Source organism: Dendrobates tinctorius, unplaced genomic scaffold (genome assembly GCF_039654945.1).
Source record: "Dendrobates tinctorius isolate UK_male_01 unplaced genomic scaffold, ASM3965494v1 ptg000164l, whole genome shotgun sequence".
NCBI lineage: Eukaryota > Metazoa > Chordata > Amphibia > Anura > Dendrobatidae > Dendrobates > Dendrobates tinctorius.
Genome location: NW_027361831.1, coordinates 2,216,914 through 2,244,905, shown reverse-complemented (window position 1 = coordinate 2,244,905; position 27,992 = coordinate 2,216,914). Strand labels below are relative to the sequence as shown.

The window sequence follows — 27,992 nt, the reverse complement described above, 5'->3', positions numbered from 1 at the left end:
CATGTCAAACTGTCAATGCTCCACCCTGTCCACACATGGCTCCGCCCCATCCACTTCACACTATCAATGCTCAACCCTGTCCACACATGGCTCCGCCCCATGCACATCACACTATCAATGCTCCACCCTGTCCACACATGGCTCCGCCCCATCCACATCACACTATCAATGCTCCACCTTGTCCACATGTGTCCACCCCATCCATCTTGTACACACACGGCTCCACCCAGTTCATGAATGGCTCCTCCATGGTCTCCTTGCACACACACGGTTCTGCCCCATCCACTTCACAAACAAATTGCTCCTCTCCATCCACCTCACACACGGCTTTTTTTTTTTTTAGTGTTTTTCTGTGTTTCTATTTGCTAATGAGCACAGTGTGTATGGTCACCTACATATCACTTTACCACTAGAGGTTTGTGGGTCCTTGTTTGGATCTCTTGTGTTAATACACTGCGGGTGTGGCCCCCCGGAGCTGTGCACCTTTACCCACCCAGCTTACCCCAGACTGGTGTTAATCACAGTCAGACATGGCTCCTATCTCTTCTCCTGCCAATATGAGGCCTTGGTAAGCACAGAGAGGTGAGTCACTGGGGTCCGGCACCTTCCACATTGGACACAGCTTGTGGTGGTCAGACGGGTCTATCACCCCAAAAATATTACCCAAGTCCCTCATGTGTTATACGTGTATAGTAATAGTGGCGGTCATGTGTTCATTATTCGCAGTGTGCTGACACACCGTGTGTATATGACTGTATATTGGCCGCAGCGTATTTGCACCTGTACAGATAAGGCCACATGCACACAGTGAGTATTTGGGGAGTTTTCTACCTCAGTATTTGTAAGCCAAAACCAGGAGTGGGACAGTCAGAGGAAAAGTGTAATAGAAACACGTCACCACTTCTGTATTTATTACAATGTATAAATATATGCGGGGACAGTACAAAGACTTTTCTAATGATCTTTTTACTCTTAGACCTGTGACGGGGACAAGGGGGCATCCTCTACGTCTGGAGGAAAGAAGGTTTAAGCATAATCACAGACGCGAATTCTTTACTGTAAGAGCAGTGAGACTATGGAACTCTCTGCCATATGATGTTGTAATCAGTGATTCCCTACTAAAATTTAAGAAGGGACTGGATGCCTTTCTTGAAAGTATAATATTACAGGGTATATACACTAGTTTCCTTAATATTGCGTTGATCCAGGGAGCTAGTCTGATTGCCGTATGTGGAGTCGGGAAGGAATTTTTTTCCCCAATGTGAAGCTTACTGTTTGCCACATGGGTTTTTTTTGCCTTCCTCTGAATCAACATGTTAGGATAGGATATGGGATGGACTTAAAATCTTACTTCAACCTTAATAACTATGTTACCCATTCCTGGTTGTGGCCTACAAATACTGAGGTAAAAAACTTGCCGAATATTCATCGTGTGAATAAGGCCTCATAGTGCGGGGAGCGGGCTCTGAGCTTTCTTGTATCGATCACATGACACAATCCCAGGTCCTGTGCGCACAGAGCAGCCATATATGTGGAGTGCGGCTCTGCAGGTGGAGGTAGGTGCTGGAGATTCCCCATTACTGGGTGCAGGGGCATCAACACCTTTTGTACTGAGACAATTGAGCGTATTTTTGTGTTGCCATTATTTAAGAATAATATCTTTTATTTTTATCTTTTATTTTGTTCCTATTCATTTGAGCCAATTAAGATTGACATGAAAAAGGAAACACGTATTACTCACATAGTACAGCGCCGCTTTCTTGGCCCCCACACACAGTATATTTCCATAGTAAAGCCATGCCCGCACATAGTATAATTTTGCCACAGTACTGCCATCCCCCCACACACAGTATAATGTTCCCCCAGTACTGCCATCCCCCTCACACAGTATAATGTTCCCCCAGTACCGCCATCCCCCCATACACAGTATAATGTTCCCCCAGTACCGCCATCCCCCACACACAGTATAATGTTCCCCCAGTACCGCCATCCCCCCACACAGTATAATGTTCCTACAGTACCACCATCTCCCCCCACACAGTATAATGTTCCCCCAGTACTGAAATCCCCCCACACAGTATAATGTTCCCCCAGTACTGCCATCCCCCACACACAGTATAATGTTCCCCCAGTACCGCCATCCCCCACACACAGTATAATATTCCCCCAGTACTGCCATCCCCCACACACAGTATAATGTTCTCCAGTACCGCCATCCCCCCATACACAGTATAATGTTCCCCCAGTACCGCCATCCCCCCCCACACAGTATAATGTTCCTACAGTACCACCATCTCCCCCCACACAGTATAATGTTCCCCCAGTACTGAAATACCCCACACAGTATAATGTTCCCCCAGTACTGCCATCCCCCACACACAGTATATTGTTCCCCAGTACCGCCATCCCCCCATACACAGTATAATGTTCCCACAGTACCGCCATCCCCCCATACACAGTATAATGTTCCCCCAGTACCGCCATCCCCCCACACACAGTATAATGTTCCCCTAGTACCGCCATCCCCCCATACACTGTATAATGTTCCCCCAGTACCGCCATCCCCCCACACACAGTATAATGTTCCCCCAGTACCGCCATCCCCCCACACACAGTATAATGTTCCCCTAGTACCGCCATCCCCCCACACAGTATAATGTTCCCCCAGTACCACCATCCCCCCACACACAGTATAATGTTCCCCTAGTACCGCCATCCCCCCACACACAGTATAATGGTCCCACAGTACCACCATCCCCCCACACACAGTATAAGGCCGGGGTCACACTGGCGAGGAATACGGGAGAGTGAGAGGCGCAAAAAGCACGCATTAGACATGGACCAATGATTTTCTATGGGGTCACTCGCACCAGCCGTATATTTCTCCTCAGTATCCTACGCTCCGTGCCACTCGCAGCATGCTGCGATTGTCAGCGTACTACGGCCGTAGTACGCCAATGCAAGTCTATGGGTGCGCAAAAAATACGGATTACACACGGACCACACGTGTGACTTGCGAGAAATACGCACCAGGTGTCTTTTAGCAAAGCCGGCAATTCAGTGCGCTATACAGTAAACTCACACTGACAGGGTTAATAAAGAAATGAAAGAATAGATATAGACACATAGAATGCATATATATATATATATATGCATTCTATGTGTCTATATCTATTCTTTCATTTCTTTATTAAAACTGTCATAGGGCTCCATTATATGTCCATTTTGCAAGCCTGCGAGAAAATCTCGGTATACGGATGCCACACGGATTACATACGGATGCTGACATGCGCAAAATACGCGACCACACCTTGATTACGGATGACATACGGAGCACTGTTTAGGGGTCTGTCATCCGTATTACGCATGTAAAATACTGACCGTATTTTGCGCAGGTTAGTGTGACTCCAGCCTAATGGTCCCCCATTACCCAGTATCAGCCCTTGGTTTATGCAGGACTGTGCTGGTTCTCATCATCCTGGATGAGGTGAATATTCCTACAATTCCTCCTTGCCCCATGCGCACAGTTTAATATGAGTATAAATCAGCTGTCGTGCAGGGAATAATGTCGGCTCATCGCCGGACCCCACATTAAAGTTGGGGACGTAGCATATGAAGTAAAGAGAGGTCATGTCATGAAGGGGTTAAAATTGCACACAAAAAGGCTTGTATAGGGCGCTGGTCACACATAGGTGGCGCAGTGTGTCTGGCTTACAACCTATTAGTGACACCCATACTATTAGATTAGGCGACTGCCCAGCGCTATATAAGTGCACCCCATGAGGACAGACACCCGAGTTTACAAGGCCAACATTGATGGGCTCGGCTGCACCCGGAATAAAATTATCGTGCAAAAACCTAAATACAATATATATATATGAGGTATTGGTAGGTTGTTACTCCTAAGGCCTGTTTCACACTTCCGTTTGTGACTATCAGTCAAGATCTGCCGATTTAAAATCAGCGGCCCGGACGGACCATGTAACGCTTTTTTTGGTGTCCGGATCCACTATTTCCGGATTTAAACTGCATTTCTGTCTGGCTGCTGGGGAAAAAAAAAATCTCTCGCCCTCTCTCCCTTCAGCGGATCTGTACATCCGCTGACCCCCGTTTCTGTCACTCCGCCTGCGGATCCGTTTTCCGCTATTTTGGCGGATTTTAACTGACAGAAAAAACTGAAGTGTGAAACAGGCCTAAGCAATCCCCCTCCATGAGTCGGCAGGCTGGGAGTGGTTGTCTCCTCAGTATTTTGCTCCTGTGTTGCCGCCATCTTTATTATATGGCTTTGCTGCATCTTGTGCATTAGTTCTGAGATCTCGGCAGGTAAATGCTGTTTTCCTTTGTTGCTGCGTTAATTCTTGAATTTTGGGGGAATGTTAACTCCTCTTTTTGTGTCTTTTCCTCTAATGTTGGTGCAGATGTGAAGCAGCGTATTAATAGCACAGAACAGCTTGGCTTCTGCACTAACAATACAGCGGTGGATTTTATTTTTCAGTCTTCACATAGGAATCTATAGAGAAAATGCCCCAGAACTGCACAGGTCAGCGGCGTCTCTAGACGAAGCAATGCAGGAATTTTCATGGAATCACACCCACTTTGCTTAGACAATTAGGCCGTGTTCACATGTAGTGTAAATGTTGCTTTTTTTCTGCTGCTTTTTTGTACAAACATTCTGCTGCATTTATCTGTCCAAGGCAAGTGGATGTGATTTCATGAAAGCTTCTCCCACTGTGTGTGGCATCCCAGGAGTCCAGTTGCCACAGTGGCGTTGCCTCCCTTCGCAAGGAGGGGTTCCTTTACCAGGTGTCAGTAGGAGAGAAGTCGAGCAGAACCTGGCGAGTGGTGCTGTGATTAAACTCGCGCCAGAGCTGAGCGCCAGGAACCGGATACCGGAGTCCGTGGTTGGGCGAGTACTGATGTCCCGGCAGTTATCCTGGCCCTATCTAATACCTGGCGGCACAGCAGAATACCAGAGCCTGGAGCCGACACAAAGGAGCATCACCTGTGATAGGCTCGAGCTGCCTGCCATGCAGGCAATAGTTTGTTTTTTAAAAACAGAGAGACAGCAGCAGGAGTGTGAGCTGTTAGGCAGCAAGGAAAAAGGGAGGACAGCGCAGAAGGAAGGCCTCCGTACCTACCTGGACATGTGTATCCAAAATTGCTTCCAGACTGCCCAGCTCTCCATTATGATCTTTTACCAGTGCCCCAGTCTGTACTATCAACCATCAAGTAAAGGAAAACTTCAGCCCTTGTGTCCTCCAGTGATCTCTTGCGCCCTGAGTCCTGCACCACAACGTACACGAAGCCTTTCAAAAACGGAACTGGTAGCCCTGGGGCCCATCTCCACCTGTGGGGAGCTGAACCATCCCAGCTGCATCACCATCAATCCCAGCGGTCTCCTTTAGCAGCGTCTGCCATCTGTTGTCGAACACCACAGGTCGCGCCACGTTAAATCCCATATACCGTGCATATGTCCCATTTTACTGCACAGCCAGGGCCACTGAGTCGACTTCCCCAAGGAACTGTCTGACCTGGTTCCAAGAACCCCAACGGCCCTGGTGGGTGTGTCATGTGCAATTTTTGTGTTTTGTTTCTCTGTAGAGCAGATCTGGGCAAAGTGCAGCCCACTAACCGAGACAGCTGAAGGGCTGACATGTGGGTCTCCCCGTGTCCTCGCCCCCTGCAGCCCATGTCCCAATATCACCAATATCTACATCTGCAGGATGCAGACAGCAGTGGATCCATTGGTGGAGGATGGAGCCACCAGTTCCTACTTCTACCAATAAGCATGTGCAACTCAGACAGATGACGTGATGATGTCACTACATCACATCTGCTGTGTGGAGACCCAGAGCACCAGAGACCAGAGCAGAGCATAGGGGGAACAGGAGAGAGGCGAGTATGTGTGCCTGTTTATAGAGATGCTACATGAGGTCATGTACTGTATATAGAGATGCTATATGAGGTCATTTACTGTATATAGAGATGCTATATGAGGTCATGTACTGTATATAGAGATGCTATATGAGGTCTTGTACTGTATATAGATGCTATATGGGGTCATGTACTGTACATAGAGATGCTATATGGGGTCATGCACTGTATATAGAGATGCTATATGAGGTCATGTACTGTATATAGATGCTATAGGAGGTCATGTACTGTATATAGAGATGCTATATGAGGTCATGTACTGTATATAGAGATGCTATATGAGGTCTTGTACTGTATATAGAGATACTATATGAGGTCTTGTACTGTACATAGAGATACTACAAGGTCATGTACTGTATATAGAGATACTATGAGGTCTTGTACTGTACATAGAGATGCTATATGAGGTCATGTACTGTATATAGAGATGCTATGAGGTCATGTACTGTATATAGAGATACTATATGAGGTCTTGTACTGTATATAGAGATGCTATATAAGGTCGTGTACTGTATATAGTGATGCTATATGAGGTTGTGTACTTTATGTAAAGATGCTGTAGGAGGTCTTGTACTGTGTATAGAGATGCTGTAGGAGGTCTTGTACTGTGTATAGAGATGCTAGAGAGGGGGCCGTGTACTGTGTATAGAGATGCTAGAGAGGGGGCCGTGTACTGTGTATAGAGATGCTAGAGAGGGGGCCGTGTACTGTGTATAGAGATGCTAGACAGGGGGCCGTGTACTGTGTATAGAGATGCTAGACAGGGGGCCGTGTACTGTGTATAGAGATGCTAGACAGGGGGCCGTGTACTGTGTATAGCGATGCTAGACAGGGGGCCGTGTACTGTATATAGGGGGTTGTTTCAGTCTCATACTGTTTATAGGTGGGTTGAAGCTTTGTGGGGGCTCATGCTGTATATAGGGGGGGCTGTGGCTGTGCGGGGGCTCATACTGAACATAACGAGCTGTGTGTGGGTTTATACTATATATGGGGGATATGAATTCTGCTCAATAATAAGTGATACTATTAATATATAATTACTAGCTTGGCCTGTGCGAAATTTTCGCACATTGGTCGTCGGGGGTGCAGGCAATTTCAGAAAAAGGAAGCTGGTCAAGTGTAAATGTATTTCATGAGATGATGAACACAGACAGGTGTTTATATATGTAGATTGGTAATACAATAAATTGGTTTAGGTAGAGGCCAAAAAATGTCTTCCAGTTGAGGTGCCACCTGCAGGTCATTGTGTTTTTCTGCAGGTTTATGAAAATGAATGTTTAAACTGTATTTAGTGATAAAATCATGAATGTGTGGTTTGTTTCGCTCTTTTCTTGCTGAAGGGAGCAAGTTTACCTTTCAAATGGTGTATCATTTGTGTGTGTGGGGCGAAGTATCAGTGAAAAAGCAGTGCATGTATACAAATGTGTTTGCATATGTGACTCACCTGCAGTAAAGTGTGCAATCCTCCGATGCGCCTGAAATAGGCTGCCAAGCACTTGAGCAAGCTGGAAAAACCCCACGGCAAATTTTTGGATTTGCTTGTGATGTCTGTAAGCAGCTTTGTGGCAGTGTGCTTTTGGGGTAGTGTACTGCCACCTGCAGGTAATTTGACCTTTCAAATGGTGTATCATTTGTGTGGGTGGAGTTTGAACGGAGCAAGTGCGCAATTCAATAGGCAGTGCATGTTTACAAATGTGTTTGCTTATGTACCTCACCTGCAGTGAAGTGTGCAATCCTCCAATTTGGCTAAAATAGGCTGGGCAAGCAGTTTGGCAAGCTGGAAATCCCCCAAGGCAAATGTTTGGATTTGTTTGTGATGTCTGGTTGTGTGCTTTGGGGTACTGTGCCACCTGCAGGTCATTTTTCCTTACTGCAGGTTTATGAAAATTAATGTTTTAACTGCAAGGGGGCTAGTTTACCTTTCAAATGGTGTATCATTTGTGTGTGGGTGCAGTATGAACAGAGATACAAAGTAATCAGCCAAAAACATTGTTTAGAAATAATAGAATAGATAAGTAATATGTTAATATTACTAAAGAACAGAATTAATTTCAGCCTATTGCTTTGGCCTTCAACAATCAGTCTCTCATGTGGCCCCTTGGGGAAACTAATTGCCCCCCCCCCCCCCCCCCCCGCTCTATAGACTTCTATGTGGAGTTAAAAAAAAAAATGTAAGAAAACGCAGACCCAAAGCTTTTCTGTACATTAAAAAGCACATTAAAAACACTGCTTTAAATTTGCACCAAAAAAGCATCAAATAGGAGGAAAGGCATAAAATTATTAATCAGAGCAGATTGTTATTGTGTAGTTTGGTGCGGATCCTACGGAAAACAAAAAACACAGCATTTGAACATGGCCTTACAACAGACACCAAAAAGCTAGACGTCGTACAGTGGTGATACATGAAGATGAGAAAGTTCTGACTGCTGTGCCTGTGAAGGAACAAAAAATAATCCACAGGTTGCAGCCACATGGTTTGTCCCTCTTTCTGGTCTATAAAAGTTGGGAGGTATGGTCACGGCTGGTTTTAGACAAAGTGGGGTACTAGGCAAGTGTGGAATGAACACAAATGTAATAAACTGCAGATTCTGAAGGTGTCACCACGGATCCGAGACAGACCAAGAGTTAAAGGTTAATTTACAGGGATTTTTCTCTCCGTGCAGGGAGGAGCAGTAAGGGGCTTAAATGTGACAGTGTAAAACAGCACAATGGAACTGAAGAAGACAATAAAACAGTGATGCAGCGTTGAAACGGTTAAACTAAGATAATTATAACTTAGCAGTCCTGGGAAAGCTTGACTGAAGAGTCTACTTCTCCCACGTTGGCACAGACAACAGCGGCACATGCAGTCTCTAAAGTCTCTATTCTGAATGAAGCTGGGACCTCCAGGGGTTAAAGCAGGGAGACAATGCAAACCTGAGGCTCCCCTGCTCTGAGTCTCTGTATGATGCCCTGTCTGTCTCTCTGCAGGAACGATGCTGCGCACAATATGAAGTCTCTTTAACACACTCTGGGACTCCGGCTTGTCACTACGGTTCCTGGGACTGCACGCTCGTGTAACTGTCTCTGCACTGTCATAGGGGAAGTCTCCTCTAGTCACAGAGGCTACCGAGTCCACGTACTCACATACGGCACTCTTTGTCCTTCAGTCTCTGTCCTTTGACAGGGAGTTCTCTCTCTCTCTCTCTCTGGGAGCGCGTGCTGCTGCCTGAACTTTGTGCCGCACGCTCTGCTTTCGCGCCCTCACCCTGCACAGCTTCCTGTTCACCACTCTTTCCCTTTGGTCACTGTCCCCCACGGTCACTTGGTTCAGTCGGTACAAGCCAGAAAGTGTTTCCCCTGGCAACCCTGCTGTCTGGCTAGGTGGTTCCGGACATGGAGCATGAGAGGTAACCCCTTTTTGGCTCTTCTTCCTCTTCACATCCTTACACAAACACACACATGTGTATATGGAGCGCCCGCCAGGGCTATCGGGGTACTTGGCACCGGGCCCGTTGCTCTCAAAGGGAGTTGTCACAGAAGCCACGACCCGGTCCGTGGCCCTGGGGCTCCATGGCAAAAGTGGGTGAAAGAACAATGAAATAGAATAGTTTGTGACGCCACCTGTGGTGTTCGGCAAGGAGGATGTTAAGCCGACGCTGCATGCAGATCCTCTGGGGCTGGTGGTGTGTTGCAGCCAAGATGGTGAAGCTCCCCACAGGTGGAGCTGTAGTCCCAGGGCAGTGTAGATGTAGGGGTAGCTGAGAGGCGCAGGCAGTGTAGAAGCTAGTACCCAGATGTAGCGGTACCAGGTGTGTTGGCGCAGGAATGACTGGAGAACACCAGGGCTTGTAGTTCCAAAGCTTTGCTCATAGTCTGTAGTACACACAGGTGCCTGCCTCCGTGCTGTGTCCTCCGGGTCAGGGAATCAGTCGACCTCCAGGCAAGATAGGACGCTCCCTTCCAACACTCCGCCAACATGTGCCTTTCTGAACATCTCCTCTATAGCATCTTTAAGTGTGAAGATCTCCTAGTACTGAGTTACACTGGAGTTCCTCCTGACAGATGTACCCAAGAACTATACTTGTACGGCAGACAGCTGTAGCCTGCTTCGGGGACTCCTTACTCCTAAGTCCCGGCTCACTATCCAAGTTGCTGTTGTGCCCCAAGTCTGAGATGGGAGTAGTGCATTTACAGCCCACTACTCCACTGGTGTCTGCTGCAGAACCATTAGTGTCAATACAACCTCGGGGACCGGGCCCCGGCCTTGTGCTTAGAACTTCTAGGCAGAGTTCTCTTCTAACCCACGTCCTCTGTTCCCTTTTACTCCTACATTCCGTACTAGTCTTTCCAGGGCAGTGTAGATTGGTGTTGGGGACGAGGGTGCAGTGTCTGGCACGAGGATGTAGCAGTGCCGGAGAGTTTGTAGGAAGAAGGCAAGGACACAACAGGGTGCAGTTTCTTTACCTTTACTTGGCAAATGCAGTCCAGGGTCCCGATTACAGATGGCACAAGAGCAGGCTAGCCTGGAAGCAACTCAGGAATCTCTCTATGCAGACAGGTTGTGTAGTCTCCTTCTTAGCGCGTAGTTGAGGTACATGCAGTACTGTGTAACACTGAAGTTCCTCCTTCTTATCTTCTCTTAGAACTACATCGTATGGCAGACAGCTGTAGCCCTCTATCTCTCTTGGCTCACCCGTCGCTGTTGTGCCTCTGAGTCTTAGGTGGAAATAGAGCATTTACAGCTTCCTACGCCTCTGGTTTCTAATGCAGGACCTTCAGTATCCATGCAACCGTGGAGACCAGGCTCCAGATCTTGCACTATCATAGGAGGGAGCTCTCTATCCTCAGCTCAACCTCCAGCTTCTCTCCACACGTCTACACACTTCGGCCTCCTCACACTATCTTCCCACTCCCCTTCCTGGCCCTCAGAGAGCACTCCTCCACCAATTCTGCTGGCCCGGAGTGATAACTGTGTTGCATGACATGGTTAACTGCTAGAGAGACCCTTCATTGCTTCCAAGCCTGACATCACCCTCCCTGGAGGAAGGCAATGCCACTGTGGCGACCATACTCCTGGGGGCGCCACAGTTGTCCTTGGTGAGATTTCAACCAAGGACTCCAAGGACTGCAAGGCTGCCGTGCTAACCACTTAGCCACCGTGCTGCCCTAATGGAATGGAAAATTCTAAGAAAAAGGAGACTTTGTGCATCCAAAGACTCTCATCTGGTCAAAGTCAACCATTGCTCAGTCTTAGTAAAAAAAAGAATGCTTATGGAGACACAGATGATAACTACAGAAAAACAACTATATTCTGAAAAAAAAAAGATTTTAACCATTTCTTTTACACCCATCAATTCCAATAACAAGTCCACCAAAATCTGTGTTTCCAATTGCCCCTGCTACCTGCTGAGCCCCACAGTGTACCTAAACTGCAGTTACCATACATGTTTGGCACTACTGTAGTGAGTATATCAGTCTTATATATTTAACTCTGAAACGCTGCTTCATTCCGCTTCCCTTGAGTGACAGGACTCTACCTATACAGGCATGCAGAAAGAGACCTGTCACTCCAGGGCAGTGAGAAGCCACAAGGGATCCGTCTGTCTAATTGGTCTCCAGTGCTGATCTGTCCCAGGAGCAGTGTGAGGGATCTGTACGGTGGAGCATAGTGTGTGGGGACAGTATGAGGGGACAGTGTAAATATTGGAAAGGGTTTGGGGACCAGGGACCCACCTATAATGAGGCCAGTTGAGTATTTGGCCTCAGGTGGCAGGGAGACAGAGGGCGGCAGCCGCCTTGCAGTCAGATAACATGGATCCCACAATCCTGTTTGTCAGTATGAGTCACTGTGTGAGAAGATAACAGAGAAGAGCTGCAGGACTCAGGAGGGAGGACAGAGGAGGAGGCTGCCTGACTACTTTCACTTTCAATATAAACTGCAGTTGGTTCTGCCTCCTCCACCCGCTCCAGCCCTGAAAGTGTGATCGGCCATCTACCGCTCTGAAGCAAGTGACTGTGACTGTGTTCATCACATACCTGACCTTCAAAATGCTCCCTCTTCTCTTCCCCTGGGGCAGCACCGGGCGTGCTCTCCTCTGTAGTGATGAGTCCTCATGGTTGTGTTACCTTACGCACCATGCCCTCAAAGTCTGCACTGGCAGCTTTGTGAAGGGACAGACTTCTCACAGGACATGGTGACCAAGCACAACACCAGCTCCTGCCCTAAATGCAACTTCAGGTAACTTTTCAGCTCACATACTGGCTGCTTTATGTAGGGTACAGTGAGGTGTGTGTGCAATAATTTTTCATTCTTTCATTTCAGCCATTTGTGGTAAATTAAAAAAAGTTCATTTTTTTTCTCATTAATGGACACCCTGAAAAAAAACAAATGTAGAAATTTTTGCAAATTTACTAAAAAAGAAAAACTGAAATATCATATTGCTGAAAAAACTGAAACCAAAATGGAATTTCCTGGGGAATATGTTAAGTAACATACTTTCCAGGGTAATGATTTGTATGTAAGGCAAAATAAATAACCACCCAAAAAAATGTTCCTCCACCACTTGGGGTATGTTCACACAAAGCGTTTTTGATGCGTTTTTCAACTTTAGCATTGCTTTTGACCAATACAAATGCATTCACAGGTAAATGTCATTGTAACATTTAACAACTTTATCTGGCCATGTGGTGTGTGACACATCATCAGACACATCCTGTTTCATTTATGAAGGAGGAACTCTGAAAGTTACAAAGCCTATTTTTATAGGGGCATCAGGCTGCATTTAATATTCTTAATGGGCCATCAGCTGACTATGCTTTGCTGTACCCATTATTAAACAGTGGGTATCCTATACTGTTATTGCCTATGCAGTGAGTGGCTGGGCTGCCAAAAATTAGGACACACCCCAATACCCCTTTGATGAGACTTACTGGAGGACTTAATGAAAAAATGTTTCCATTGTAAGAAAGTTGGTCTCCCATACAGTTTGCCCATGAAGTGAATGCAAGATCTGCCCCACCACAAACTTACACGCACCCCACTAACTCTTTGAACCAACGTACTGCATGGCCACATGAAACCAAAGTTCCCATTATTATAAATTTGATAGTCCCATACTGTTTGCCAATGTATTTATTGCAAGGCCTGGCCTGCCCCAAAGCTACACGCACCCCAATAACCCTTTGAATGGACGTAGTGGATGGCCACAGGAAGCCAAACTTCCCACTATTAGGAAGTTGGTACTACCATATTGTTTGACTTTGCAGTGAATTGCAGTGTTGAGACTGAAGAACCTCCATTGGTGAATTGCAGTGGTGAGGCTAAAGAACACATGGCAATGGAGAATTGCAGTGATGAGGATGAAGAGCTAGCAGTGGAGAATTGCAGTGTTGAGCCTGGAGAACCTGCAGTGGAGAATTTCAGTTTTGAAGCTGAAGAACCTGCAGTGCAGAATCTCTGTGTTGAGGATGAAGACCCAAAAGTTGAAATTTGCATTGTTGAAGCAGCTGACCAACCCCTACAGTTCCCATTATTATGAGCTGGATCTCCCATACTGTTTGGCTATGCAGTGAATGCAAGGCCTGCCCAAATTTGCATGTACCTCAATCCCCCTTGGAAGAAACGTGGGGGAGGGCCTTGTAAAAAAAAATCCCATTATAAAAAAAGCATGTCTCCTATATTTGTAATGCTCATACACTAATTGTATGGGCTGGCAAACATTTCCCCCTGGGGGGTACACATCAACATAATGTGTATACATTTTTTTTACTGACATCAGAAACACCCATTAACACAATAAACTTGCGTTGCATCATGGACCACGGTCACCATGGTGATCTAGTGGTGCTGGATCAGGAGAAGGAGGACAACACTGACACTGGGAAAAGGTTGAAGCGTTCCAGGGGGCCGAATACTTTCGCAAGGCACTGTATGTGTGCCAGATTGCTAACAGGCAAGACTTCTGTGTCCTCTTCAAGAGGATGACTGACCATGCGCTCCTCCTCCTCCCTGTCCTCAGGCCATCCAGACTGAACAGACGGTATGACAGTTGTGCTTGTAGTACTGTCTAGAGCACATGAAAGTAGCTCCTGTTCTGCCTCCTCCTCCTCTTTCTCATTGTCACCCAATCCACTTTGGGATGAGATGAGGCTGGGCTGTGTGTAATCACCCTTTATGGTTCCTTGCTCCGTCTCATCACTCTCTGCCTGCAATGCATCCTCTTTGATTGTGAGCAGAGAGCATTTCATAACACAGAGAAGTGGGCTGGTGTCACTAATTATGGCGTCATCGCCGCTCACCATCTTGGTGGAGCCCTCAAATGCCACATTTTTTAAACCACAGATAGGTGAGCCGTGTGACGAATACACCCCACTTAAAAATATCTGTCCTGTATTTTTTTTTTTTTTCCACAATAATATTGTGTCAATAACTAAGACAGACCAAAAAAAGGTCAATGTAGGCCTGAAATGCCACAATTTTTAGACAACACATGGATGAGGCATGTGAAGGAGATGTCACACTTTCAAATATCTGGCCTGTATTTTAAACAAAAAAAAAATAGAAAAATAGTGTCACTAACTAGCCAAAGGCACAGCGAGAACAGTTCAATATAGGCCTGAAATACCACAATTTTTAGCCCACAGATAGGTGAGACGTGTGACGGAGATACCATGTGGCCTGTCTTATTTTTTTTACAGCAAAATAGTGTCACTAACTAGGGTAGAACACAGCAAAACAGCTCAATGGAGGCCTGAAATGCCACAATTTTTAGCCCACAGATAGATGAGGCATGTCAAGGAGATACCACACTTTCAAAAATCTGGCCTGTATTTTTTTTTTTTGCCAGTAAACTGTGTCAATCAGTAGGTTTAGACGCAACAAAAACAATTCTATGGAGGCCTGAAATGGCACAATTTTGACCGCAATGATATGCGATCTGTGTGGCGGACAAAATCCCGTGGATAATATCTGCCCTGTAGCCAAATATTTTTTGGCAGCAAAATGGTGTCAAGAAAATTGTATAAGACACTCCAAAAATTTTTTACAGTACCGCAAAAATGGCAGAATTTTCTGCGCACATTGATGTGATGGCTGGGATGGGCAAACCCATTTAAAATAGCTGGATTTTCACGCTGTACTATAAAGCGGATCTGGCCGTATTCTGCAGTGTCAACAAGAAAATGGAGAAAAAAAAGTGTGCTGTGGATTGCTTTTGAATAAAATAATCAAGATTAAGATGCAAAAAAAAAAATTCCTGGCCACTGATACCTGGGGCTATGTATATACCTTCAATATATGTAATTGGCAGCAGCAGGCAGTAATGGAATGGGCCTTCTTGACATATGCAATGAAGTATGCCAAATATAATGCCTGCCTGCCTAGCAGTGATATCTGTATACCCACATACACTCCCTGCCTATCTAGCACTACAATCTATATACCCCGTAATTAGTCCTTAGAAGGACTGTTGGTTTACCTGGATTTATAGATTCAACAATGGTATACCCACCCTAACTGATACCCAACTTATTCTGTCCCTATTGCTGCAGCAACTCTCCCTACACAGGTGATTCCAGAGCTGACTGTGACGAGCAGGGCGGTGCCTGGTCTGATATAGACTTGATGACGCTGTACGGCCAGCCAATCACTGCAATGCCACAACCAACATGGCTGCAGCATTACAGTGCATGGCAGACAATCCCTGTATGCTGATTGGTGCTCTAAAGAGCGGCAAACATGCAGGGCGGGGACCTGAACTCCCGCCTAACAATCCCAGAAATACTCGACGTTCGCCGAGTACTGCGAGTACAGCGATGCTCAGGCGAGTACCGAGCATTACCGAGTATGCTTGCTCATCACTATTTTTTGAGTTTTCCTTTTTTTTTTCCTTATCCTGTTCAAAAACCATAACTTTTTTTAAAAATAATTCTTCAATCTACAAAACTTTATCAGAAATTTGCTTTCTGTGGAAATATTTGTATTAGTTCTGAATGTAGTTCCATATAAAAATCTATTCCAGCACCTCAAAATGTAAAATCGGTCCTTATTACTTTGTTTAGAAAGTTGCACTTGTGCCGTTGTATGTTATTTTGTGAAAAACTTGTAGGAGTTTTGAATAACCTAAATATTTGAATAAGAACTTGTGACCAGCAACTTTTTTGTAATTTTCCATCCAGGACATTGGGTGAGGGCTTAGATATTTTGAATGTAATGTTTTTCCCAGTTTTTGAAATAATGCAGTGATCAAAAATGGTAATACTTGCTGTAACGGGGTCTTCTCTGCTGTAATACCTCTTACATTACCACCCCGTGTTTCAGGAGGTCCACTCTGCTTTTCCTCACTTCTGGATGAAGGACGCTGGCTCGAAAGGCTTTGTAACATGGGAACATATAAAAGATCACTGCTTCTCCACGTATTTCCAGTGTGACAATATTTTACTCACCGGTCTCAGAATATATATACATACAGAGGACAGGACAATCAATATGTGTCGGGCCAGTAGATAACAGGCTCCAATTAAGACGCCAGACGCACATTGCAATAGCCGCAGGTGGCCGGCGACCCCCGATCATTTGCCATGAGATTTACAAAGGTTGGGGGAGGTCAGAAGTGGGATATCTCATTTACCTCTGCCCAGGGGTCGCAGCCAGTTGGTTGCTGCATTAGGGGTATGCATCTCACATTGCATCTCACATTGCACCTATCATACATGCATCTCCTATTCGGGGTGCTGGGGGGTTCTGTAACTCTTGCATTTCAATTTTTTTTCTCATTCAGGCATTTATGGGTTAACTAATTTTGTATTTTAATAAATTGTACTTTTTCGATACCAAATATGATTATCTGTTTATTTTCATTTTCTTCATTTTGGAAGCGGAGAAAGGGAAGTGGTTTTTTATGTATATAATGTCTGTTCTTTTCCTCAACTTTGTACTTTATTTTGTGGCCGCCCTAGGGAACTGGATCCTGTGGTCTTATACTATATACTGCATTACTATTGTATTGCAGAACATGTGTGATCAGCTCCCATCATCCCGCCTCTCCCCTACCTTCTAAGTCTCCAATTATAGGATATATTGATAGAAAAATCACGCTTCTCCCATAAAGAAAAGCCCGTGACTGAGCTTCACAGGAGGGCGAACATGGCAGTTAGAAGATATTCACCAGCACACAGTCAATGACAATATTTAAACAATTAAATTGCAGTGATCGGAGCTAGCTCCAGTTGCTGCACTTACACATAGATGTCAGCTGTGTAACACAGACGTCATATGCCTGATCGGACACGAAAAAAGATTACAGCCCAGGGAACACGGGAAACATTCATGCATGTGGTGATGGAGTCAGTGATGGACTTTGGCTGGATATGTTTCTAGAGCTGTAGTAGGAGATGAAGATGTCATCCTCATCATGAAGTAATTTCTCATGTCACGTGTAATGAATATCTCCTGCAGTATTGCTAATGCCGATTCCAGGGTCGGTAAATGAGATGAGAATTAGCAATTAAAGAGATGTTGGTTATGTAACACAGACTACATCTGTCTGATCTGACACGACAAGATTATATCCGGGGGAGCACAGGAAACATTCATACAGGCGACCGGTGGTGTTGTAGTCAGTGACGGACTCTGGCCAGATATATTATCCAGAACCATAGTAAAAGATGAAGATGTCCTCACCATGAAGTAGTTATTCCTCATGTCACGTGTAATGAATATCTCCTGCAGTATTGCTAATGCCGATTACAGTGCCGGTAAATGAGACGAGAATTAGCGTTATGGAAGATGAGAAACAATTAGCTGCCGACTCCGAGGGAGACACTGCTTGTTTCTGTGGCCTAAAATATATGTTTTATTTGGTTAGGTTCCCTGCCAGTCTCTTATTTCCTGGTGAGTCCCGATGAACCTGTTACCCTTATTGTTAATCAGTAGCCCTATCAGGGGATCTTGGAGAAGACAGTATCATTGTACGTGTCAAGTTCCTTTAACGTGTCAGGATGTCACCATACATTACTTCATGGAGGAGTGGGAGTATTTAGAAGGACACAAAGATTTGTACAAGGACGTCATGATGGAGGTTCCCCAGCCCCCCACATCTCCAGGTAATAGACAGGGCTAAATACACACAGCCTATAATTCTGTATGTTAAGAGTGAATTCAGTCTCTGTATGTGTTTCCTCCAGATCTCTCCAATAATAGGACAACACCAGAGAGATGTCCCCGTCCTCTTCTTTCACAGGACTGTAAACAAGAAAATCCCGATGTTCCTCCGGATCATCAGGTAGATGGAGAGAAGGTGTCATGAGATCTCCCCTATGATGTGTAAACGGTTGTGAAGGTCTTGTGCTCAGTTTTGTTCTATCTACCAGTGTTACATGTATTATATATTTTATACTTGTGTAATGAGAACGTCGGAGATGGCAGGATTAGAGCCGATCATAGATGTGACTTCTCCATCTGTCTGTGACTTTTACAACATTTGTTTCAGGAAAAAGATCTTACCCATAATAATATTACAGAGACATATGTGAGGAGTGATGACGGGTGTAAAGAAGAGATTCCTACGTATGACTACCCAGGTGAGTAGGAACCAGTAAATGTAGAGAAGTCACAGTCTTCTCAGTCACTGGTTGTGGCTGCTTTATTATTGCTGTAGTCCGGGTATATCACAATCAAGTAGTCACCATGCTGCCACTGATCCATCACTTCCTGCTCCATCCTAAACTGGCCCTGTTGCTTCGGGTTTTGCTGGACCTTTTTCTGGAGTGAAATCCATGACAATGGGGTATTCAAGATTCAAGGTAGCTTCCAGGTCCCTATATTGTACTTATGCCCCCATATTGTAGTTTTGTTCCCATCTACATACCCATATTGTAGTAATGTTCCCATATTTTATATCCCCTATTGTGCCGCTCTTCACATACACACATATTAAAAAGACAAACAAAAAGAAAGATTCTTCTCATGGGACCTCTGTTCTCTTGGAGTCTTTTCTGCACATGTGGCCCGCAAGCACTGTAGATCCCTTGAAGATCGCAACCTGGTTGAGGAGTGGCTGACGGCAGCTCTTCATTTCAGCTGAATGTGCGTCCTTGGATGCACATTCAATGGAAATGTATTGCCACTCAGAGACACTCTGCACGACAATACCAATGCCAGACACTGGCCAATCAGAGGCCAGCAGATGACATCTGTGTGCTGGCACATGGCTGTGATGTCATACGCTGCCACGTCAGTATGCCTTTGTCAGTTGCTGATTGGCCAGGGGCTGGCAGTGACATTGCTGTGCAGAGAGCTGGTATCGGCACAACAATACATTTCAATTGAATGTGGGTCCAATGATGCATATTCAATTGAAGTAAAGTGCTGCCGTTGGCATCTCCTGGACCAGGCCATGATCATCAAGGGATCTACTGTGCCTACTGGCCACATGAAGCAGCCTCAGGGTCCTCATACGGTCTGCGGGCTACGTCTTTGAAACCCCTGATCTAGATCGATATGTTTTGAAACTCTCAATTTGCATGACCTTAAAAGAGATCCTACAGCAAATAATTAATAAATAACATTTCCCCTATTACATCAGCATCACTTCTCAAACATCATTTTGTAATTTTTAGGAAGTTACAAGGCTTAAACTGTTTAGCAGCAAGTGTTCCTATGTTCCAAGAGATTTACAAAACCTTTTTTTGGTGGAACTAAAAAAAATCCCTAAGTTTGTTTGAGGGGCCTATATCTTATAAAACTGCACTCCTCATACTATCCAAAACCACATTCAGAAAGTTTATTAACCCTTTACTAAGCGGAATGTAAAAATGAAAAATTCCTCTTTTTTTATTAAAATGTTCATTTATGTTTTAGTTTTTTTTAAAAAAAAAAAAGTGAAGTAGGAAATAGACTGCTCATAGAAACATAGAATGTTAGATGGAAGGACCTCCAGCGTTGTGTCCAAATCCTTGCTCAATGCAGAATTCACTAAACATCTTAGACATATCTGTCCAGCTTCTGCTTGAAGACTTCCATTGAAGAATTCACCACCTCTCGTGGCAGCCTGTTCAACTCAGTGATCACCCTCCCTGTCCAAAACAATTTTCTGATATCTAATCTGTATCTTATCCTTTTCCGTTTCATCCCATTTCATCTCGGAGTCTAGCTTGTTTGAAAGCGGTGAAGTCATCTTGTGTTTTCTTCCAATGCCACTCCACAACCTTGGACACTTGCCAAATCTTTTTAATGAGGTTATTGTGCCAGGGTTGTGAATTGATTCCCTACACTCTGCCATGTACGAGAGGGGCAACTGAGTCAATAGCTAATGCAAAAGTGGCATTGTAGAAAGCATTGGCACTGTCTGTTTTGTGGAGTGAATATGAAAATGATGATGATCTCTCTAGAAAGTGACATCACTTAAGATATTTATAGACCGCTATTAATTCTTCTCTTAGCCTTCTTTTTTGCAAGCTAAACACTTACAGATCTATTTACCATTCCTTGTAAGACATAGTTTGCAGTCCACTCACCATCCTGGTAGCTCTTCTCTGAAACACTGTAACAAGGTTAATGTGTTTTTTTATATTATGGTACCCAAAACTGGACACAGTATTCCAGATGTGGTCTGACCAAAGAGGATTAGAAAGGGATAATTACTTCACATGATGTAGACTATATGCTTCTCTTAATACATCCCAGAACCGTCTTTGCCTTTCTTGCTGTTGCATTGTAGGTACGTGTGCCGACTGGGGGGGTGGTCCCTTTCGGCCACGGAAGAGATGGGAGGCAGATGCAGAAATCTGTTCAATCAGGTCTAAACTTTATTTATCCACAGCAGACACAACAGCTTCTGCTCCTTGGCCTGGGTACCTGTTACCTTCCTTCTGCTTCAATTGACAAAGACCCACCGTGGCTGCCGTTAGACCCATGGCCACAGCGCTTCCCCCTGGCTAAGTCACCCTGCTGTACACCTACTCACTCTTCGGTACCCAAACCTTCCGTCAGCCACTGCCGTTCTTTCCTGTGGTTGCCTTCACAGGGCCACCCCCCTCTCCAAGCAACAGTCTCTGGCTCTCCTCTGTCCTTCCTGAGCCTCTCCTCTTTCTGTCCTCTCCTGTGCTATTCTCACTTCTCTCTTCCGCGTGGGTGTCTCTCCGCCCTGCCCCTGGGACTCTCCTTCCTTATATCTCCTTTTGCTGGAAATCCCCTTACCAGTCCCGTAACTCTGCCTACCATGACTATGCGGTTTCCTAGCCTTAAGCAGCTGTTAAGCCCTTTTCTCACTGCTCTGTCTCCATCTTGTGGCCAAAACCTGGTACTACGTCATCCTGCACTAATTCCCAGCTGTTACCCATATACATACAATAAAGCATAGTGCACATCACCCTTTACATGTTCTTTCCATCTCAGACAGGTCCATAGGTCAGTCCACCCCCTAAAGCATCACTGTTGACTCATGTGCAGTCTGTGTTCTATTAGTATACCCAAGTCTTTTTCACATGTACTGTTGCTTAGTTATATTCCTTCCATTCTGAACATATAATTTTTGCTTTTCTTACCCAGTTGTAGAATTTTGCATTGCTCCCTGTTAAATACCATTATATGAGTTACTGTCCATTGCTCAAGCTCACCACCCATATTGAAAAGTTTCCTACCTCCCATATACTAATGTGCCACAAACAGGAATTTTATATCACCAACCAATTCCCATTTTATTTAGGTGTATCCATATAAATGTCCCACCCTGTAGATCCTTCTGAATACTATTTCTGTCTTCTCTAGTGTTAGCTGTCCCTCCTAGCTTTACATCATCTTCAAATTTCATTATTTTACATTCAGTTCCTTTAGCAAATATGATTTATAAAAATGTTGAACAACACTGAGGCCAATGATATATTATTCTGGATGTTCTCCTTAACACCTTAATGTCCAATGACGGACACAGTCCGTCATGAGACATCTCCCCTGCTTTGATGAGGGCTACGGCGCTGAGCCCGCATCAAAGCCGGGACATGTCAGCTATTTTGAACAGCTGACATGTGCCCGCAATAGGCGCGAGTGGAATCGCCGTCCGCCCGCTCCTATTAACTAGTTAAATCCCGCTGTCAAAGCTGACAGCGGGCATTTACATAGCACTTCGGCCGCCGGGCCGAAAGTAAGCTCATCGCCGACCCCCGTCACGTGATCGTGGGTCGGCGTCATGTTGCCTGGACAACCAGAGGTCTCATAGAGACCTCTATGGTTGTTCCAGGCTGATGGCTTTCAGCGTCGCCTGGTGGTCGGCGCTGAAAGCACAGGAGTAAATCTGCTACATATGGGCGATCTCCTCATCGCCCATATGTAGCAGAGCCGATCGAGTTGTGCATGTTTCAAGCCTCCTATGGAGGCTATTGAAGCATGCCAAAAGTAAAAAAAAAATGTTTAAAAATAAAAAAAATAAAAAAAAACCTAAAAGATCAAATCACCCCCCTTTCGCCCCAATCAAAATAAAACAGTAAAAAAAATCCCACATACACATATTAGGTATCGCCGCGTTCAGAATCGCCCGATCTATCAATAAAAAAAAAAGCATTAACCCGATCGCCAAACGGCGTAGCGAGAAAAAAGTCAAAACCCCAGAATTACGTTTTTTTGATCGCTGTGACAATGCATTAAAATACAATAACGGGCGATCAAAAGAACTTGTCTGCATAAAAGTGGTATCATTAAAAATGTCAGCTCGGCACGCAAAAAATAAGCCCTCACCCGACCCCAGATCACGAAAAATGGAGACGCTACGGGTCATGGAAAATGGTGTTGTTTTTTTTGTTTTGTTTTTTAGCAAACTTTGGAATTTTTTTTCACCACTTAGATAAAAAAGAACCTAGACATGTTTGGTGTCTATGAACTCGTAATGACCTGGAGAACCATAATGGCAGGTCATTTTTAGCATTTAGTCAACCTACCAAAAGAGCCAAGCAAAAAACAAGTGTGGGATTGCACTTTTTTTGCAATCTCACCGCACTTGGAATTTTTTTCCCGTTTTGTGGTACACGACATGGTAAAATCAATGGTGTTGTTCAAAAGTGAAGAGTAAAGAAAATCTGTAGTTCCAGCTGCGTAAAAACCACTTTAACTTGCTTTATTTGTGTTCAGTAAAACAGGATGTCAAATGACAATAAATTCTCTCCAGGACATGCCAATACACATGGGACAGGTTTCAGGCTTTACGCGTTTCGATCTGTATGATCTTTATCAAAAGCCAGATATTAGATATTAGAAAAAAACAGGATATATGAATGTAAAAGTTAACGTTACAATGAAGTAAACCATGAAAAAATCTTTACCTGTTGGAATAGTATGTAGAGGTCCACCCGAGTATGACCCCCTCCCCCCCCCCCCCCCCGCAACGCACATTTCGGCAAATGGCCTTTCCTGTTATGATTGAGTCACCGAGGAGGAAAAAAACAAAACACAAGCTCAGCCCAGAAAATCAGAGAGGTTGGAAACTAGCGGATTGCAGACCCCTGATCCTATCACACAACTAGCAGTAGCCGTGGAGTGTACCTACGGTGATCCTAGACACCTCGTCACAGCCGGAGATCTACACAAGCCTAAAGAGAGAAAAGAGAAAAACTGACTGCCCCAGAGCAGACCCCAAAGCAATAGGCAGCCCCCAACATATAATGACGGTGAAGCAAGATGAAAACACTAACACAGACAGAAAGATAGGTTGAGCAAACAATGGGGCCCAAGCTAACTAAAAAGGACATGACAGAAAAGCTGCTGTCTGCAATCCGAGAAAACCCTGCCAAAAAATACTACAAACACAACTGATAAGCAACAAGGACCCTGAAGTTACTAGACTTCAAACCCTATATCAGCACTCAGAATATTCTGGAAGCAGAGCAAAAGAGAACACTGATCAAGGAAAAAGAATCCAGCACGCCCCTGGCTGGGGATGGCTGAACTCAAAAAAACAAGGTAAACAAAACCAAAACTAAAGTTCAATAGCAGAGCCAAAACTTATCTTTGGGAAGCAGGAATCAGACTCGTCTCCAAGAATCCAGCAGAGAAATCACCAGCGACTCAGAAGGGCATCGGCTGCCTTATATCCAGTCTGTAGTTCCCGTTACCCAGTCACGATCCACCTGATCAGGTGTTTGGTTTCTTTCATCCAAATCATCCTCACTACCTTCCTTCACCAGAAGAGGGAGATCCTCAGACACAAAAGATGAATGAACAGATGAGCTCACAATACTTTCCCCTTGATAAAGGCCATTTGCCGAAACGTGCGTTGGGGGGGTCATACTCGGGTGGACCTCTACATACTATTCCAACAGGTAAAGATTTTTTCATGGTTTACTTCATTGTAACATTAACTTTCACATTCATTTATCCTGTTTGGTTCTAATATCTAAAATTGGGGATGGGTGTTATGTACATTCAATATTACCATCATAATCATGTCTAAGTCACCTGTGTTCCCCTTTTTTGTCCGTTTGCCCCTTGTATGCCCCACTTGGTCGCCTTTGTGCTACTATGGTCATGTCTGACTCAATTCCCTTTTCCTTATCTCCTGATCATGCTACAATAAAGATTTAATTTTATATCTTTTGTAAACATCTAGTCTCTTGGACTTTTTTTGATCGCTTGTTTTTCTTGTGCTAATGTTCATGTTTTTTGCGATTGTCCATACTAATCCATGTATAAACTCATTACATATTATTGTTTACTAGTATATGTTACAGAATTGCTCTAGTTATTCTAATGGGTTTTTTATCCTTAATATGGTTAAGAACTCAGGGATGCAGGTGTGAGTCGTCAGAATAGCTGCTGTGTGACAAGGTCCCAACGATCGCCGTATCGTTGCTGCATTGTTGAGTAGATCTGCTTGTTTGACAGTTTACTAGCGACCATTTAGTGACGTACCAGCTATCCTTACCAGGTCATATCGTTGTCGGGATCGCTGGAGCATTGCTATGTGTAACAGGACCCTTAAGGTCTACTGTTTAATTGTGATCTGCTATTGTCTTACTGAATAATTTGAATTGAGATATTGCTATCAACCTTTCATGTACAAATGTAAAATTATAACAATGTTTTATTCAAAAATATTTTGTTTTCATTTTTAGCAGATGACTGTAGCAGGAGATCAGAGGGACATCTGACATCATCTTTATCTAAATCGGATGACCTTTGTAACACAAAAGATACAAAAGAAGATAAAGATAATTTTTCAGATAGACCTTCATCTTCTCGCAGTGAAGATATATCATCTGATCCTTTAAAACAGGTCCCATCTTCTGATTCATCACGGAAATATTTTAACAGCAAAACAAATCATGTGAAACAGATGAGAACTCACACACTGGAAAAACCATATTCATGTTCAGAATTTGAGAAACGTTTAGCACCTGAGTCACATCTTACTGTACACGAGAAAATTCACAAAGGGGAAAAGTCATATTCCTGCTCGGAACACGGGAAATATTTTAAACCGAAGTCAACTTTTGTTAGACAGGAGAGCACTCACACAATAAAGAAGCCATATTCATGCACAGAATGTGGGAAAGTTTTTAAGTATAAATCACGTCTTGTTGCACATGAAAGAATTCACACAGGGGAGAAGCCATATTCCTGCTCAGAATGTGGGAAATATTTTAGCCATAAATCAATTCTTGTTAGACATGAGAGAACTCACACAGTGGAGAAGCCATATTCATGCTCAGATTGTGGGAAATATTTTAGCCATAAATCAATTCTTGCTGGGCACCAGAGAATTCACACAGGGGAGAAGCCATATTCATGCTCAGATTGTGGGAAATATTTTAGCAGGAAAACAAATCTTGTTATACACCAGAGAATTCACTCAGGAGAGAAGCCATATTCATGTTTAGAATGTGAGAAATATTTTATGCTTAAATCCCATCTGGTTAGACACCAGAGAATTCACACAGGGGAGAAGCCATATTCATGTTCAGCATGTGGGAAATGTTTTAGCCAGAAATCGCATCTTGTTGTACACCAGAGAATTCACACAGGGGAGAAGCCATATTCATGCTCAGATTGTGGGAAATATTTTAGCCAGAAATCAATTCTTGTTAGACACATGAGAATTCACACAGGGGAGAAGCCATATTCATGCTCAGAATGTGGGAAATGTTTTAGCTCTAAATTAAGTCTTGTAAGACATGTGAGAACTCACCCAGGTGAGAGTGTTCCATTCTGAGTATACCCCAATACAGCATAATCATAACTTATGATGGATGTTGCATACTTAATCCTACACTTGGGACCCGTTTTATTAGCCAAATTTGATCCAACATTAGATGAACATTTGTAAAATTCTATACGCTATATTTTAGCAAAAAATAGTATAAGATTTTGTTTAATTGATCCCACTTCATTCTCCCATTTACTTTTTCCTGTTCCCTCATTATGACATAAGATATCCAGGATGATATTATCTTACTATTGCAATTATTCAGTAACAAATTGGATGTTTTTTTTGTTTTTTTTAAATCTCCCTTTTTCCATAAAGTTTTTTTTCCCATTAACAAAGTACATTCTAATCAATAAATCTTGGAATAAAAAGAAGTTTCACTTCTGGATGTGTTAGAAGATTGCTCCTGTGCGGAGAGAACCTTAGAAATGTGCCCCGTGCTGTGTACTGTGTAATGTCTGTGTCTGACCGTACAGGAACATGTTCTGAACATACCACATGTCCTGGGCAGGAGAAAAAACAAGTGGATGCAGACAGGACAGGACGGGATCACAGCTGATTCTTCCTGTGAGGTAAAATATTTTAACTGGAGTTGAAATGTTTTACCTCACAGAATCTGTGATGCCACACTGTCCTGCCAGTATACTCTCTTTTACTTCCTCACCTGCCCATGAGCTGTGATCTGTTAAGACCCTTTTCTCCATGGTCAGACACAGCCATTACACAGTACACAGCAGGGGCACATTTATACGATTATCTCAGCACAGGAATATATTTTTTTTTAACATATCCAATTGTGGAACTTTATTACTCCAAGTTCTCTTGATTAAAATGTACTTTGTACAGGGGAAAACAACTGAAAAGCTCGCTACTGCAATAATAGCAATGAAAAACACAAAGGAATTCGGAATTGGCAATCCCCCTCTTCTAGAGATAAAGCAGCCTTTTATTTTAAATACTTATTTGGTATCCTTATTGGGCTATTTTAAAAAACAAAATGCTGGGAATATTTTTTTCTTTTAATCGGATATTTTTATTTCAAATTTTAAAGAGAAATTTCAATAAAACACCCTCCATACCTTTCCTTTCTCCATTTCTCCCGATCTGGAATGCTAGCATTCAATTATCTATAAAGAGACCCCCTGTACTGAAATATTAGGGCTACAGCAGCATCATATGTTATACAGAGGTATACCGCTATCTCCATAATTCTCTGTACAAGGACATATAGACCAGACAAGGTCCTCATATTAAGGCAGTTTCTATTATTCTCAATTGCTCTTTATATGAATAAGATCAGTGAGTCTTATTATACCGAGCAGAGAAGCTCCGGAGACTATGACCCCTTTCCCGGTATTATATGCTGGAGGCCAGGCCCGGAGTATCCAGCAACGGGGGCCTGGAATCTCTCATTCTTGGCTCTATCATTTCTTGTAGAATAAATCCCTTTCTCATACAGTCCTGAAGTAAAGACTTTGTTAATCATGTTTTGTAAGAGGATTAATCTGAATCTATCTAAATGTTATCAATTTATGTGTAAGAAACAATAAACGTCCTTCCGCAGTTTTACCGTGTGTGTAGTGTCATTTCTTTTACATACCCTAACAAACAAAGCTTGGGGTCTCAGACCAAACCTTCTGATTATGGTATATTTACAACTCTAGGTTGGGCCACTCAACACTGTCAGCTGCATCCAATGAGAATATGGTTCCTCCTCTGTAATTAACTGATTGCTTAAGAGATGCCTAATATTTATGGAGGTGGAATTATCAGACATAAATATGGTTTTCTACTGATGTATGATAGTGGATAATACTATATCCAATCTATTGGCCAGTACTTTTCCCAATATTTAGACATCCAGTACTTTTCCCAATATTTAGACAT

The 27,992-nt window shown here is 43.8% G+C and overlaps 1 protein-coding gene and 1 long non-coding RNA gene across 2 annotated transcripts; both read left to right on the top strand.

The window, feature by feature from the left end:
* Positions 1–69: 69 nt before the first annotated feature.
* On the top strand, positions 70–18,198 carry LOC141052919 (uncharacterized). The gene is made up of 3 exons (XR_012220924.1): positions 70–582; positions 17,781–18,018; positions 18,100–18,198. It is a non-coding gene; the product is annotated as an uncharacterized lncRNA (long non-coding RNA).
* Positions 18,199–18,398: 200 nt separating this feature from the next.
* Positions 18,399–27,674, top strand: LOC141052913 (uncharacterized). The gene is made up of 2 exons (XM_073550239.1): positions 18,399–18,495; positions 25,015–27,674. Exon 2 carries the CDS (start codon positions 25,236–25,238, stop codon positions 26,109–26,111), a length of 876 nt encoding a protein of 291 aa, XP_073406340.1. The 5' UTR covers positions 18,399–18,495; positions 25,015–25,235; the 3' UTR covers positions 26,112–27,674.
* Positions 27,675–27,992: the final 318 nt, after the last annotated feature.

Bases quoted from the DNA above. Each gene is read 5' to 3' on its own strand.
- LOC141052913 (XM_073550239.1), top strand. From the start codon at position 25,236: ATGAGAACTCACACACTGGAAAAACCATATTCATGTTCAGAATTTGAG.